The following is a 13,943-nucleotide window of genomic DNA, read 5'->3' as shown; positions in this document are numbered from 1 at the left end:
AGACAACGACTAAACCTGCCTCCTCTGTAATGACGTGGTCTGGTCTTAGCGTAACTCCTCCTCCTACCCGTGATCACCGAGATTGGTTGTCCCAGTGCATCCCCCCCCCCCTGTGGAACATGCCCCAGCCGTTTTGTTGGCTGGGACCTACTCCCCAGCAGCCCTGACCCCTCCCCTTAAGAACAAAATAACACCTTAAAAAAAACACAAATAAAACAATACAAACAAAAAACAATAAAAATTACAAAAACATAAAATCAAACAAATTCCCAGGCCCAATAAACATCCATCCCACCCACCCCCACATACAAAAAATCCAAAAGAAATTTTTAAAAACATTTTAAAAGCACTCTGCACCCCTGCAGCAGTAACAGCAACTGTCCTAGTGAGGCCCGTCAGGCCCTGCCCTGGGCCAGATGGTAAGTGGCAGGAAGGAGCAGGGCCCCCAGACATTCTCACAGGAGAGTCCTCCTGGGCAGCAGAGCACAGCAGTCCTTATGAGGCTTCAGGCCCCGCACTGGGCCAGGTGGTGAGTGGCAGGAAGGAGCAGGGCCCTCAGACACTCACACAGGAGAGTCCTCCAGGGCAGCAGAATGCAGCAGTCCCTGTAAGGCTTCAGGCCCCACCTCGGGCCAGGTAGATGGTAAGCGGCAAGAGCAGGGCCCCCAGACACTCTCACAGGGGAGTCCTCCTGGGCAGCAGAGCGCAGCAGGAGAAATAAAAAGATCACGTGGTTACTGAGTTTTTGAGTCATTTCCAGGAAGGGAAACTCCCAGTAGCTGAAAACTGAGAAAACGAAACTTAACTCTGGTCTTCAGAGCGAAGGAGCCATGGCTGCTGCTGGGGATCCCGTCCAGCGTCTCCACGATGAAGCCACTTGCTCCATCTGCCTGGAATATTTTAAGGATCCAGTGATCATCGCAGAGTGTGGGCACAACTTCTGCCGATCCTGCCTGATCCAGTGCTGGGGGAAATCGGAGGCAGAGGCTTCCTGCCCTCAGTGCAGAAAAAGAGTCCAGAGAAGGAGCCTCATCCCCAACCGGCAACTGGCTAATGTGGCAGAAATAGCCCAGAATCTCAGCCTTCAAGAGGGAAAGGAGGAAGGAGGGAAAGGAGGAGTCTGTGAGAAGCACCAGAAGCCCCTGAAGCTCTTCTGCAAAGTCCATGAAGCCCCCATCTGCGTGGTGTGTCACAGATCCAAGGCGCACAAACACCACGAGATGATTCCTCTGAAGGAGGCTTTCCAGGAATACAAGGTAGGAGATCCCTGGATCTTGATGTGGAGAAATAGCTGTGGATTCTTCTTGGGAGGTTTTATTTTTAATTCTCAGGTCCAAAGTAGGCATGGCATGAATTGGTGGTGGTTTATGTTAGGAGTCATTCTGCAAAGAAACAGAAAAGATGATTGTAACTTTAAGAACTTTTTCTGCGAGTTCTGGCTGTGGTTTTCTAGGCTGAAGATGATGATGATGGTGGTGGTGATGAGTATAAAAGGGGAGAAGTTGCAGTTTGAATTTGCCTGCAGAGAGAGAACACCCACATGCTTTGTGTTTTTGTATAGCTGTAATAAAACCTTTATTTGAGTGTTTTACACTCGGTCTCTTGGTTCTGTCGTCTGCCACCAGAAGAAAAACCGCCTCTAACAATTTATTATGTAAAAAGCAGCCAAGAGGAAGCCTGAGGGCTCCTGGGAGGAGGGAGTTGAAGTCTTTCTCTCTGCCAGGGGGACAAAGGGATCTTCCCTTGAAATACTCACAGCAGCTTGAAAGATTTGAACTGGAACCATGGTAGGAAGAGAAAGGGTTAACCTCATCCACATCCCCCAGCAGGTTGCTTTGTACATATGAAGAACACTGCAAATGTACATTGCACATACACAACTAAGTACGTGTCTCCTTTGGCTAGCAGGATGCGTCCTAAATGCCCTGCAAAGCAGATAGTAGCAAGGGATCAGCTGGGGGGGGGCGGTGGCCAGGAATTGACCAGATGGTGCAGGATCCCCCCACCAAGTATCTGCTGGAAGCAGATTTAGGAGTGTGTGTGTGTGTGGAAACACCTACTGGTGGGGAGCAGGCTTATTCTGGGGGTGCTGTGGGGCCTATGCAATGAGGTTTCAGTGGGGGGGGGCTGAGGATCTCCTCCCATCCCAAATGACAAAGGACTCAGTGGTTCAGAGTGGCATTTGCAAAGACATGGGGAAAGATGACTTTTCCATGACAACTCAGAATTGGACCTGTGCAATTATACTATGTATACAAAATAAAATCCTCATTCTGGATCCTGCCTTAGCCCTTCCTCCTCCTCTTCCTCCTCCTTCTCCTCTTCCCACTTCTCCCTAGGACCTCAAGATGAGAAGTCAGGCTAGAACTTTCCTCAGAGAAGTTCAAAGGAGCAAACATGGCTGCCTTTGCTCCTCTCCAGACTAGTTACAGTGGTACCTTGGGTTAAGAACTTAATTTGTTCCGGAGGTCTGTTCTTAACCTGCTGTCGCGCGATTTCCGTTCTCATCCTGAGGTCAAGTGTCAACCCAAGGTAGTACCAGATTTTTCGCTCCATAGGGCGCACTGGACCATAGGGCGCACCCAGTTTGTAGGGGGGGAAATCAATAAAAATAATATTATTTTCCCCCCCCCAGCCCCAAAGAGCAGCATACAGGATGCGCGCAACCTCTCCCTGCTGGAGGGGTTGCGCGTGGCTATGGCACAAGCCAAGGCAGCCAGCGGGATCCATCCTGCTGGCTGTTTTGGATTCCTCTTTAGCCCCACGCAACCTCTTCCTGCTGGGAGACGCTGCGCTGGGCTAAAGAAGCCATAGCCCTGTGCAGCCTCTCCCTGCCGGAGGGGCTGCGCGTGGCTATCCCTGAAGCCTGGAAAGCGAGAGGGGTTGGTGTGCACCAACGCCTCTCACTCTCCAGGCTTCAGCGAAAGCAACGCGAAGCCTCCGGAGCGTGGAGGGAGCGCTCCCTCTGCGCTTCGGAGGCTTCGTGTTGCTATCGCTGAAGCCAAGGAGCCTGCATTCGCTCCATAGGATGCACACACATTTCCCCTCAATTTTTGGAGGGGGGAAGTGCGTCCTATAGAGCGAAAAATAAGGTACTTTCGGGTTAGCGGAGTTTGTAACCTGAAGTGTTTGCAACCTGAGGTACCACTGTAGTTGCACTAGAAAACTTTCCCATCCCAGTTCCGCAGTGGTTTTCAGCCAGTGTGCTGTGGCACCTGGGGTGCCTTGAGTGATGCTCAGGGATGCTGCTGGCAACACTGGCCTCTGTCCCTCTTTCCTTCCCTCCCTCCTCGGATGCCATAGCTGCCTCTCAAAGGCTTGCGCAGCTTTGTTGCAGCATCCCTGGCTACAAGCTCCGCTGGCGAATGGTGCCTCTGGGGCTGGCCAGGGGGTGTGGGCTGCCAGGAGCTGAGGCGGCCTCGGAGGAAGCAAGGAAACTGGAGAGGGGCCCTTGCTGTTGGGAAGGGACAGACAAGTCCCAGGCCCCTGTGGGGCAGCGGGGGCAGCTCAGAGAGAGCCCTCCGCAAGGGGGAGGGTGTTTGAGAAAGAGTGAGGGGCTGCAAGCTCCGCAAGCAAGGGGGGACCTAACTGGGATCCTGAGCCCCACAGGGACACCGCAGAAAGAAGGTAGTTGGTCAAGGGAGCCAGGGACCCAAAAAGGTTGTATTTTTATTTCCTCTAGTAAACTACTTCGCTGTTATAGCAAGGCCACTGGGCGCAAGAAGCCTGTATAATATTCATCTCCTCTCTCTGTGTCTCAATAAAACCGAAGTTTCCCTTTTTCTTTTCAGGAAGAGATCTGCCACCGCTTGGAGATTCTGAGGAAAGAGAGAGAGGAAATTCTGGCCTATCAAGCAGCCCTGGACAAGGAAAGCAAAGACCTCCTTGTAAGTGCCACTCTTGTTACTAGGGAGGGAACAAGCACTTGAAGAGTCGAGTCAGGACTGTGGAAGGATGGGGAAATCTGCCCATTTCAACTTCCCCCCATTCTCCTTTTTCCATATCATTTTGTTTGTTTGTTTATTTATTATTAGGAAATGAATAAAATGCTAAGGTGGGTACATTCTTGTATAAATATTTTGATACGTACGTTATCCTCATAAATACATTTTTGTGAACATTACCTGGCTGAGTCAAAATAGCTAGGAAAAATGCTCCTTGCTTTAGGCTGTAGCTATCTGCGAAATAGAAGTCAACAGAAAATTCAGTGGAGAGGGCCTCCCCTCAAAATAAAGGTTTACTTCTTTAGTAACTGGAGGTTTCATGTCTCTGAAAAATCGGAAGTGTCCTCCCTGTGAAATTCCCATCATGCTCTTCCTGATGTTTTGAAGGCTGATCACCTTTCACACTCAGACCTCCTCTTTTCTTGCAGAAATTAACAGAAACAGAGAGGCTGAAGACTGTGGAGAAGTTCAGAGAACTGCGCCAGTTCCTGGAAGCACAAGAGAAACGTCTGCTGACTCACGTGGAAGAGGTGGAGAAGGAGATTGCAGGGAGAAGGGATGAGGAGCTGGCCAGACTCTCCAGGAAACTCTCCTCTCTTGAGAGGATCATCCAGGAGATGGAGGAGAAGAGTCAGCAGCCAGCGAGTGAACTCCTGCAGGTAAGATGGTGGCAGGAACAGCCCAAGGCCCCAGGAAAAGGCTGCCCGTTTCATGTATGCAAGGAGTGCAGGGGCTGAGTTGATGGAGCCTCTAGTCAGGTTTGTAATGGACAGGAACACCTGAGAGACCTGGGATGCTTAACTCACCTGAATGCAGACTAGAGATTTGTCTGTGTTCTTGATGGAACGGGAGGTGATCTTCTGCTCTTTGCTGATGCTTTGTCTCCGAACACCTTTCAGCTGAGGGGAGCTTCGTCTAGGATGCGTTCAGGCCTCCTTCCGACATGAGCCGGTCTCTTGCTTCACTTCCCGTTCCCTCCACAACTTCTGGGTTGATCCCCTTCCCCATGGATACAGATTGGCCCAAAATGGTGCTCAGCCCCAGTGACCAAAGAGCAAGACAGAGGGACTCATCCAGATTGCTGCTTGTCCCACCCCTTTCCTCCAGGAAAACCCTCTTTTTACTGCTGAATTAGAGCAAACCTCAGCCAGGTTTTCTCTGGGTTGACGTTTGCTTTGATGTTGCACCAAGAAGCAGGTTTTTCCTGAGGGAAAGCGGCAGGGCAAAGGCAAAACCACTTGGACTCATGTTTTCTGGGCACAGGAAAGAGAGAAGTGTGGGTGAGCCCAAAGAAACACTGAGCTGTTTTTTTACCCCTTTGCAGGCATTTTATGCTGCAGGTGCTTTTTTAAATTTCCAATTGAAAAGTAGAATTTGAAATTTGGGGACTGGGCCCATGCCCTGGCAGGATCATCCTGTAGGCTTACTTACATCTGAATTGCACAATGCAAACTGGATTAAAGTTATTATAATCTAAGACTAGAGATGGTGTGAATTGTCTCTTGAACCCACAAATGTGAAATTTCCCTAAAATGCTGGTGGGTTTTCATAAGGATTTTAAACAAAAACGGCAAACTGATGTGGAAATGTGGAGATCTTGAAATCAGAACAGTTAATAATTTCACACTGGGAAAATAAAAGCTGTGAGAAACCAAAACCAGCTGATTCTGCCATCCCTCCCCAAAACCTTGGCATGTGCCAGGCAGACTGACACCCGAGGGCCAGAGGGGGTCTTCCTAGTGTGGCCTGTGATGTGCAGTGAATTCCCTTCTCTTTTCCCCTCTAGGATGTGAGAAGGACCTTGCAGAGGTAAGTGGATCTGGCTCATTTCTATTAGCATCACTCTTTGAAGCTGAGATGCAAGAACCTCAGACCTCCAGGGGCTGCAGGGGGGAGACTGGAGGACTCACTCCCTGCAGCACCTGACAGGTAAAAGTAGAGCCCCCTCTTCTGAACTTGTAGCCCCCCAACTCTCCCTCCAAGGTTCAAGGTCAACTGCCTCCTCCCTCTCTCCCCACATCACTTCACAAAGGGATGGGGGCTCTTTTCTTTCTCTTGCACTTTCTGTTCATGGACTTTGTGGTAATTTCAAACATCTAGAAGAGAAAGTGCCAAAGATGCTTGGGAAGAGCTTAGGACATATTTCAATGCCCAACTAGAAGCCCCTCAACTCTGGTAACTCAGCCCCTTTGAGGCACTGAGGGAGGGACAGTCTGTTGGTCTACAATAGGTGGGTTCTTTTTCTTTTTCTTGGGAGCGTTTCCAGCGTGAGAGGCTGAAGCTGGTCTTGAGTGGGGGGTGAAAGTCAGGTTGTTTGATGCCTCTGGAGGGAGAGTCCAATTGGGCATGGAGTTGTGCCCTTCCTGGGTGAGAGAGGGGGTGAAGGGAGGGTGGAGGTTGTTTTCCTTGACCACTGGGCAGCTTTGGACATCACTCACATCCTCTGGAGAAGCTCAGGGAGGGAGGGATTGCAGGCATTCCACCTCAGGGGTTTGGTTCTTAAGTCCTGGCACCTTCCCAGAAAGTTGTTAGGGGGCAGCGTCATTGGAAGCCATGGGAGCCCTCCGGTGGTGTCGCTTGGGGTTACATCTTGTCCCTTGTTGCTGTCTAGCATCCTTACGAAGCCACTGACAGCTGTCCTCAGGGGTTTTGGACTGAGGTCTCATCTGTGGTAGAAATAAACCTGTTGGGAAATAAACTTCCACTTTGTTCATGTTATTGAAATCACCTGCAATAATTAGGGAGACGGGGCCACAATGGGGCCATTCATTGTTTTCCTTTTCACCAGGTATGAGGGAAGAGAGAGTCCAGAGAAGCCACTGGCTTTCCCTCCAGAGCTGAGGAACAAGATCTTGGAATCCTGTGATCTAAATCATCTTGTGGAGGATACAATGAAACAATGGAAAGGTAATGAAAAATGGCTGCCAGGATTTCACACTGGGAATTCTGTTACTTCTTCAGAACTGAACATGCCAGGCTCTTATTGCATGGAATTGAGTAACCCCAGGATACCTTCCTTCTTCCTGCTCCAGCCTTCATTTCCTGTCGCCCAGAATGGCCCATGTATATTGTGACGCTGGATCCTGTAAAGAAAGCCTGAGCCAGAGTGTAGAGCAAAGTCAGGATTTTTTCCTCCCATGTGCATCTGTTTACAGTTATACGAAACCTCCTTTTCCTTGTGGTTCCCTGTCTGCACAATCTGGGGTTGTCCTTTTGGAGGTTCTCCTGCTCTGAATGGAGTCACAGGGCATTAAGAAGCCCCCAGTTCCCCCTCTGCCTCCTGCTCAGGCTTCTTTCTCGGCCGTGGAGCCAAGGCCTGAGCTGTCTCCTCCTCAGACGTCCCCCTGCAGATGCCATATCTAGGGCTTCGGCCTTCAAGATCTCCTGAGAGTTCCCCCATTGAGAGAGGAAGCAAGAGCACATGAGCCCCAAAGGGCACAATTATGCTTGTGAAGAACCTTAAAGATTTGTAGAAGGTTTGTGAGGGAGGGCTTCCTTTTGCCTGAGAGCTCTGCCAGTCCTTCCTCATCGAACTTCACTTCTCCTTATGTTTCACAATTTTGGCTTTATTTATTTTTTTTAAATAATCTTTATTAAAGTTTCAAAAGGTTACAAAAAAAAAACAGAAAAACAAAAGAAAACACAAAAAACAACAAAAAAGGTACCACCTTTTACGTCTCATTTTCAATAACTTCTTTTCATGACTTCCCCACGCCTCCCCTTATTGTATTCCAGCTCCAGTTGTTTGTTCAAACAAGTTTTTATCCTTAGTGTCTTAACCATAATTTGTTAATTTACTTAACCATCATTTGTTAATATAATTCTTTGTAATAGGTTTAAACCTTATTTCATTATTATGCTTAGTTTAATTTATTCAGCAATTTTTAAAATATATACCTTAATCATATATGAAAGAAAAAAGAGATAAAGAGACAAGAAAAAAGATACCTTTCCTAAGGTTATCCCTAGTTCCCATCCACGGATTCCCCATTCTTATAATAGTAAAGAACATATAATTTTTACACTGCAAAGTAAAAATCAGGCCCCCTTTGGACTTCTAACCCCCACCCTTCTCTCCCCGGTTTCAATCCCAAACCAAAGTCCAGTTAGTCCATCTTTTTAGCCTGGTGACCTTACGTCCGAGGCTCTCAAATCTCTCTCTGTCCCTTTCAGCCGGCTTCTTCGGAGGTCTCTCATACTGAACACCCAAGCTCGAAGAGGTACCTTCTCAGTACTGACCATGTTTCTTCCAGCCAGGCCTACTTGTTTAAAGGTGGAGCTCCAGCTCTGTTTCTTGAATCTATATGTCCCAAATAGTCCAGCTTTCACCTTGATCGAATTAGAGTTCATCTTGGCAGGTCTCCGGCTCTCATTTATCTTCTGTAACATTTCGGCCACCCCTTCTTTCTGCTCCTCCTGTTCAGCAAGTGTCCTTTCCTCCTCTTCAATCTTTGGTTTCTTTTCTTGTCCAGCTGCCTGTGTTTTGAACATCAAGTCCCTTTCCAGCTCAGTAGGTATATTTTCTGTTGACTTCGGTTTTGTAGGACTTGTAGACAAAACATGGCCTTGCTTGAACATCTCTCGCAGCTTTCCCATGAGAAAGATAAGCTCTTGCAAGTCAGCTCGTATTTCCCGACCTAGTTCCATTCTTGTAATGTCCAAGAATCCCCTCTAGAGGGATTCTGGTTACTTAGTATTCCTTTCCCTTCCGTTCCAAAAGTCAGATTTATTTGTATCAATCTTTCTTTACTTTCAATATTTTGTAGCAATATAACCGGTTAAAATTTAAGCTTTCGGTTTTTCCCAACTTTGACAGCTAATTTGACAGCTGTCAAAAGTTTTCTGTAGATCCTCAGCAGGCTCTTTTCACGGGTTACTCCCGGGCTTGAGAAAGGTGGTACTTAATCCAAACAAATAAACGCTTGTCCTCCAGCACATTAACTTAGACTTTTAAATCCGTGGAATTTATATCGGCTAATGGCGGATTCCCTCCGAGCTCCGGAGGGAATCGGCTTCACAGGGGGCTGGGTCTTGCCGTGCCGGCAACACGGGGACCCTTAAAAACCACGGGCACGGAGCCCGTGGACATGGTGACTCGGCGGGCACCGTTAGCGCCCTCCCGACTCGTGAAGGAGCCTTTTTAAAGGATACGGAACGGGTGCCGGGGAGTGGCGTGGTGCTGTGAGTCTTCTGCTTCCCCTGCCGAGCGAAGCCGCATGCCATTTGTCGGAGAGCGCTGACTTCTTCCTGCTAAAATTTGGACTTAAAATCAAGAACAACAACCCGTGAGTAATTTGGAAATTGGATTACAAATAATTCATTTGTGGATTTGGTACGAACGGGGGAGGTGGGAAAAAAAAGGAAGTCCGTCTCCCCTTTATTGTAAACAGTTTAAAGCAAGGATCTGCCAACACAATTTTGGCTTTAATGATTCCCTCCCCCCCCCCCACTTTACTTGGGGAAGATGTTAAGGCTGCCTCCATCTCCCCTCTGCGTCCTTTTACGGGATTCCTATTGCTCTGCCTCCCCTCCAGTCCTCCAATGTAGAGCCCAATTTAGGGACAAAGTTCAGAGACCAGCAGGATTCATGCTGAATATTTTTATTCTCTTATTTGTAAGCTTGCTTTATGATTGCTGAGTTTTAAAGCTTTAGTTATTTTCATAGATTCTTCCTATGATTTTCTTGTTTTTAATTATTATTTTTACAATTTAATTAATATTTAATAATTGTACTTGAATTTAAGGATGCCACATTATGAAGTGTTACTTTTGAATGGATATTTATTTCTGGTGGAAGAGTGTTGCCCTTACACTTTATATCTTTCTGCTTCCTCAGATGCTCTGCTATTCAGTGAACAGATTCAGAAAGGTAAATTTCCAGGAGAGGAACAATTTGACAGGAGGGATGGGGACTGATATTTCATGGGTGTTGAACCGTCTGTTCTGCAGACTTTGGGACACCCTTCAATGGCGTCACTCTGGGAAACAGTCCTCTGTTTGGGTTCTTTGTCTGTCCCATGAATGAACTGGGAGAGGGTTTGAAGGCTTGGCCTGGGGGCAGAGCTTGGCCCTGCGAAGAACCTGCACACCAGTCTGAGTTCCATTCCTGCCTACAGACCAGTGGTGGCAAACCTTCAGAGACCGAGTGCCCAAACTGCAACACACGACCCACTTATTTATCGCTAAGTGCCAACACGGCAATTTAACCTGAATACTGAGGTTTTAATTTAGAAAAAACAACTCATACATTAACAGCTTTGAGCTTAAAAGAAATTCTCAATAACAGGGCTTTCAGTGATACAAAGAACAGTTTATTGAAAGGTAAAAGTTTGTATTTGGCATGCTTTTGAACAATTAATGTGATTTTTGCTGCTGTATGCATGTTGATAATTTGTCTAACCTTGGCTCATACTTTGTAAGTTTGAGAGCAACACATGCAGCACTCAAGTCATCTGTTAGTCTGTTTCTGGTGTAAAATTTGGTATAATTCAAAGCTGAAAACAGCTGCTCACAAGCATAAGATGCTCCAACCAAAGTAAGGAAAGCAATCCCAAGTACTTTCATTGATTTAAAATTATTTGGCAGAGAATTCCACACTTTAAGGATTTCATTTTCAGAACTAACTGCGCTGTCTTTTATCATTCTATCTTCTCAAGTGTTTCACGCAGGTCACATAATTTATTTTTCCAGACAGACTATTATCCTGGTTTCCCCCTCAATTTTATAGATTTTGCTTTATTTCATAAAATTTATATACTGTTTGATTGTGGGGAAAAGCACAGAGCATTAGACTCAGATCTGAGGCACCTGGCTAAACTACCGTATTTTTTGCTCTATAAGACTCACTTTTCCCCTCCTAAAAAGTAAGGGGAAATGTGTGTGCGTCTTATGGAGCGAATGCAGGCTGTGCAGCTATCCCAGAAGCCAGAACAGCAAGAGGGATTCCTGCTTTCACTGCACAGCAATCCCTCTTGCTGTTCTGGCTTCTGAGATTCAGAAATTTTTTTTTCTTGTTTTCCTCCTCCAAAAACTAGGTGCGTCTTGTGGTCTGGTGCGTCTTATAGAGCGAAAAATACGGTAATCTGCAGCAGAGAATCCCTTCAGAGCAGCATCTGCAGCTAGCGACATCCTGCATAAAACCCTTCTCTTGTGGCTGAACTAAAAGGACGCTGGCTCAGCTACAAGATCTTGACAAAGGAGTCCGGGAGGGCAAGAGTTAACATCCCCCTGCCCTTAAGGAGAGACCATATGTGCATGTTTAACAGTTTAATAAATTGTTCTGTGCACAAAGATGTGAACATGAGCCCAAATACTGTCATGTGGCAAGCAAGGGAGCAATATGTATTATTGTTATTTTGTTGTTGAAAATTTAGAAGATTGCTACTAGCAATACATCACAGCTTCGAAAGCCTACATAGAGTATTTCAAATGAGAGTTGTCAGTGATCCATGGTTAAAAGGAGAAGTTGGCAAATGTGTCCTCTTTTGTGCTCTTCAAAATAACCCTACACTTGCCTATCACAACTGTCTTAGCCCCTAACTTTTGAGTTATTCCCCCTTCCCTCAGGGAACACATCTTATGGTTTATATTAAATCCAAAAGAGAAGCATGGAATAAGCAGTGCTTTGTAAAATTGCCCTGCCACCTGCCTCCTCCTCCCTGGTGGCAAGGCCTAAACTTACAATATGGCAGGGAGGAAGGCAAGGAATAAACAGGCTCTCCACTTAACACGATTTCCACTTGTGGGCACGAGGGCCAAGAACGTGACTCCCCGCGAGGGGATGCCTATATGTGTTTTTATGTTGTATTTTTATGCTGTGAACTACCCTGACCTATGGATGAAGGGCAGTAGGCAAATGTGATGATGATGATGATGATGATGATGATGATTTATTACAGGGGTGTCCCCATCTCCCAGCCCAACCCAGAGGTCCCCAAAAGCCAATTCCCACAGAGATTGTCAGAGGAAAGCAGCTTCTCTCCTCTCCTGCCTCCTCCAATTCTCCTCTCTTTCTCCTTAGATAACACAGAAGAGATGAGTAAAAGGGTTCCTGGGTGGTTTTTCCTCTTAGAAAATGCCTGGGATGAGAGGAGGGGCAGGAACAATACACATCGGATATAAGAAAGTGAAGGGAACTGATTTAAAATCAAACAAGGAAGATATTTATTCTGTTGAAAGTCTGCAAGGAGTCTCACTCTTGCATGTGATCCAAAGAAATCCCATTCATCTGAAAGGGAATCTGGGTTTTTCGGGGTTATTATCAGGATGTCCGTTTCTGTCTCTCAGCTGACTCTGCATATTCTTCTCTTTCCCTCTTTTCTCCCCAACAGCAAATGTCACTCTGGATCCAGACACAGCCCATCCCAAACTCATCCTGTCCGAGGATCGGAAAAGCGTGAGATTGGGAGACAAACCTCAAGCCCTGCCTGATAATCCTGAGAGATTCAGTGACTGGCCTTGTGTGTTGGGACGTGAGGGATTCACAGCAGGCAGACATTTCTGGGAAGTCACTGTAGGAAGTGGGAAAGATTGGGTTTTGGGGGTCGCCAGGAAGTCTGTGGAGAGAAAGGGGTACTTCTCCTTTAGACCTGAGTGGGGGATCTGGGCTGTGGAGAAGTGGGAAAGCGAGTACTTTGCCTGCACCTCCCCTGATGACACTCCTCTGTCCCTGTTTTGGGAGCCCAGGAGGATCCGGGTGACTCTGGACTATGAAGGGGGACGTGTGTCTTTTTCTGACGCTGACTCAGGAGCTGAACTCTACACGTTCTCAGGAGCCTCGTTCTCTGGAGAGACCCTCCTCCCTTTCTTTGATCTGGAGGGAAATTATAAAACCCACTTCAGTATCTCCTGAGGGGACTAAATCTGCCTCTCAGGCCCAGCAGGAGTTTCTCTCCAGACCAGAGTGACTGACGTAAAAACCATTTACCCGCCAAGAGCAGGTTGGGCAGTTTTCCAAGGGCCCTTTGAGAGGATTCATTCCAGTCAAAATCAGCAGAAATAACAGAACAAAAATGGGTTACTCTTCCTTTGCATTTTCTTTCCTTTTCCCAGAATTCCCTCTGCAGCTTCTTAGAGAGACAGTCACACTTTTAGGAGTCCTAATAAATTTTCTCACCTTCAATCTTCTTTTCCTTTTCAAATGTCTGATTTGGCAGAGGACGAGACTCTTAATCTCAGGGTTATGGGCAAATGTTTCCTGCACTGCAGGGGGTGGGACTAGAGGACCTTCAGAGTCCCTCACATTTCTGCAATTCTAGGAATCCTTCCTCTCCCCACAATGCCTTATGCAGCTGTGAAAATGCATGCATCATTGGATTAATAGAGGACAAAAAAATGAACCCCTTCACCCACATCAGGCAGCATACCTCCTTGCTCTGGAGACCTCAGATGGGAAGAAATTGTAAAAGAAATTGAACAAGGCGTCGGCTTCAAATATCCTCTGCAAATACAGCCTCACCTTCTTTGTCAGAAATAAACCCCATTGCCTTGAGTGGGGCTTCTGCCCTGTTAAAATTTGTGTTTAGGGTTGATGCGTTGACGTTCCTTGTTTATAAGCTAGATTCTGTACTGTATATCGGGGGCATCAAATGGGGTGTCCTCTGGATAGAGCTGGACTCTTAATCGAAGGGTCACCAGCTTGAGGATCACATTGAAAATAGCATGTGGGCAGAATTTCATGTCTGTTGAAAATAGTGTCTGGGCAGAATTTTCAATAATCGGTTAAAATGTCTGGAAAAATCCGGACATATGGCAGCTCAAATCAACAGTGTTGTGGTTTTTTGGGCAAATTTCCTTAAAAAATAGCTTTAAAACATTCTCTCTTTTTTTGCAGGGAGATCTTGCTCAACAACATCTGTGTCTGGTAGAGTTGAGCCAAACATCCCCCACTCAGGTTCTGCTGTCCCGGAAAACGCCATTTAAAGATGGATGCCCAAGATCCCACACACGCTCCCACTCCTGATATTGCAATGCCAAGCCTTGCAAAATCACAGCCCCCAG

General features: G+C 46.8%; 1 protein-coding gene across 4 annotated transcripts in view; it reads left to right on the top strand.

Annotated features, from left to right (window-relative positions):
• Nucleotides 1-696: 696 nt before the first annotated feature.
• LOC309524855 (zinc finger protein RFP-like) overlaps nt 697-13,943 on the top strand; it is a 46,863-nt gene continuing 33,616 nt past the window's right edge. Inside the window, exons 1-7 of one of the 4 annotated variants that reach the window (XM_082209989.1) lie at nt 738-1,256; nt 3,792-3,887; nt 4,373-4,603; nt 5,731-5,753; nt 6,733-6,851; nt 9,781-9,813; nt 12,275-13,065. In XM_082209989.1, the coding sequence (XP_082066115.1) occupies nt 831-1,256; nt 3,792-3,887; nt 4,373-4,603; nt 5,731-5,753; nt 6,733-6,851; nt 9,781-9,813; nt 12,275-12,795 (1,449 nt within the window). In that variant the 5' untranslated portion in view covers nt 738-830 and the 3' untranslated portion in view covers nt 12,796-13,065. Of the gene's footprint in view, nt 1,257-3,791; nt 3,888-4,372; nt 4,604-5,730; nt 5,754-6,732; nt 6,852-9,780; nt 9,814-12,274; nt 13,066-13,943 lie in introns of those variants that run through there. The other 3 variants (XM_082209991.1, XM_082209988.1, XR_014216027.1) reach the window with 3 other exon arrangements.

Source organism: Podarcis vaucheri (genome assembly GCF_965113315.1).
Source record: "Podarcis vaucheri genome assembly, chromosome: 2".
Lineage (NCBI taxonomy): Eukaryota > Metazoa > Chordata > Lepidosauria > Squamata > Lacertidae > Podarcis > Podarcis vaucheri.
Note: the sequence above shows the minus strand (reverse complement) of the source record. Positions and strands in the feature narration are given on the sequence as shown.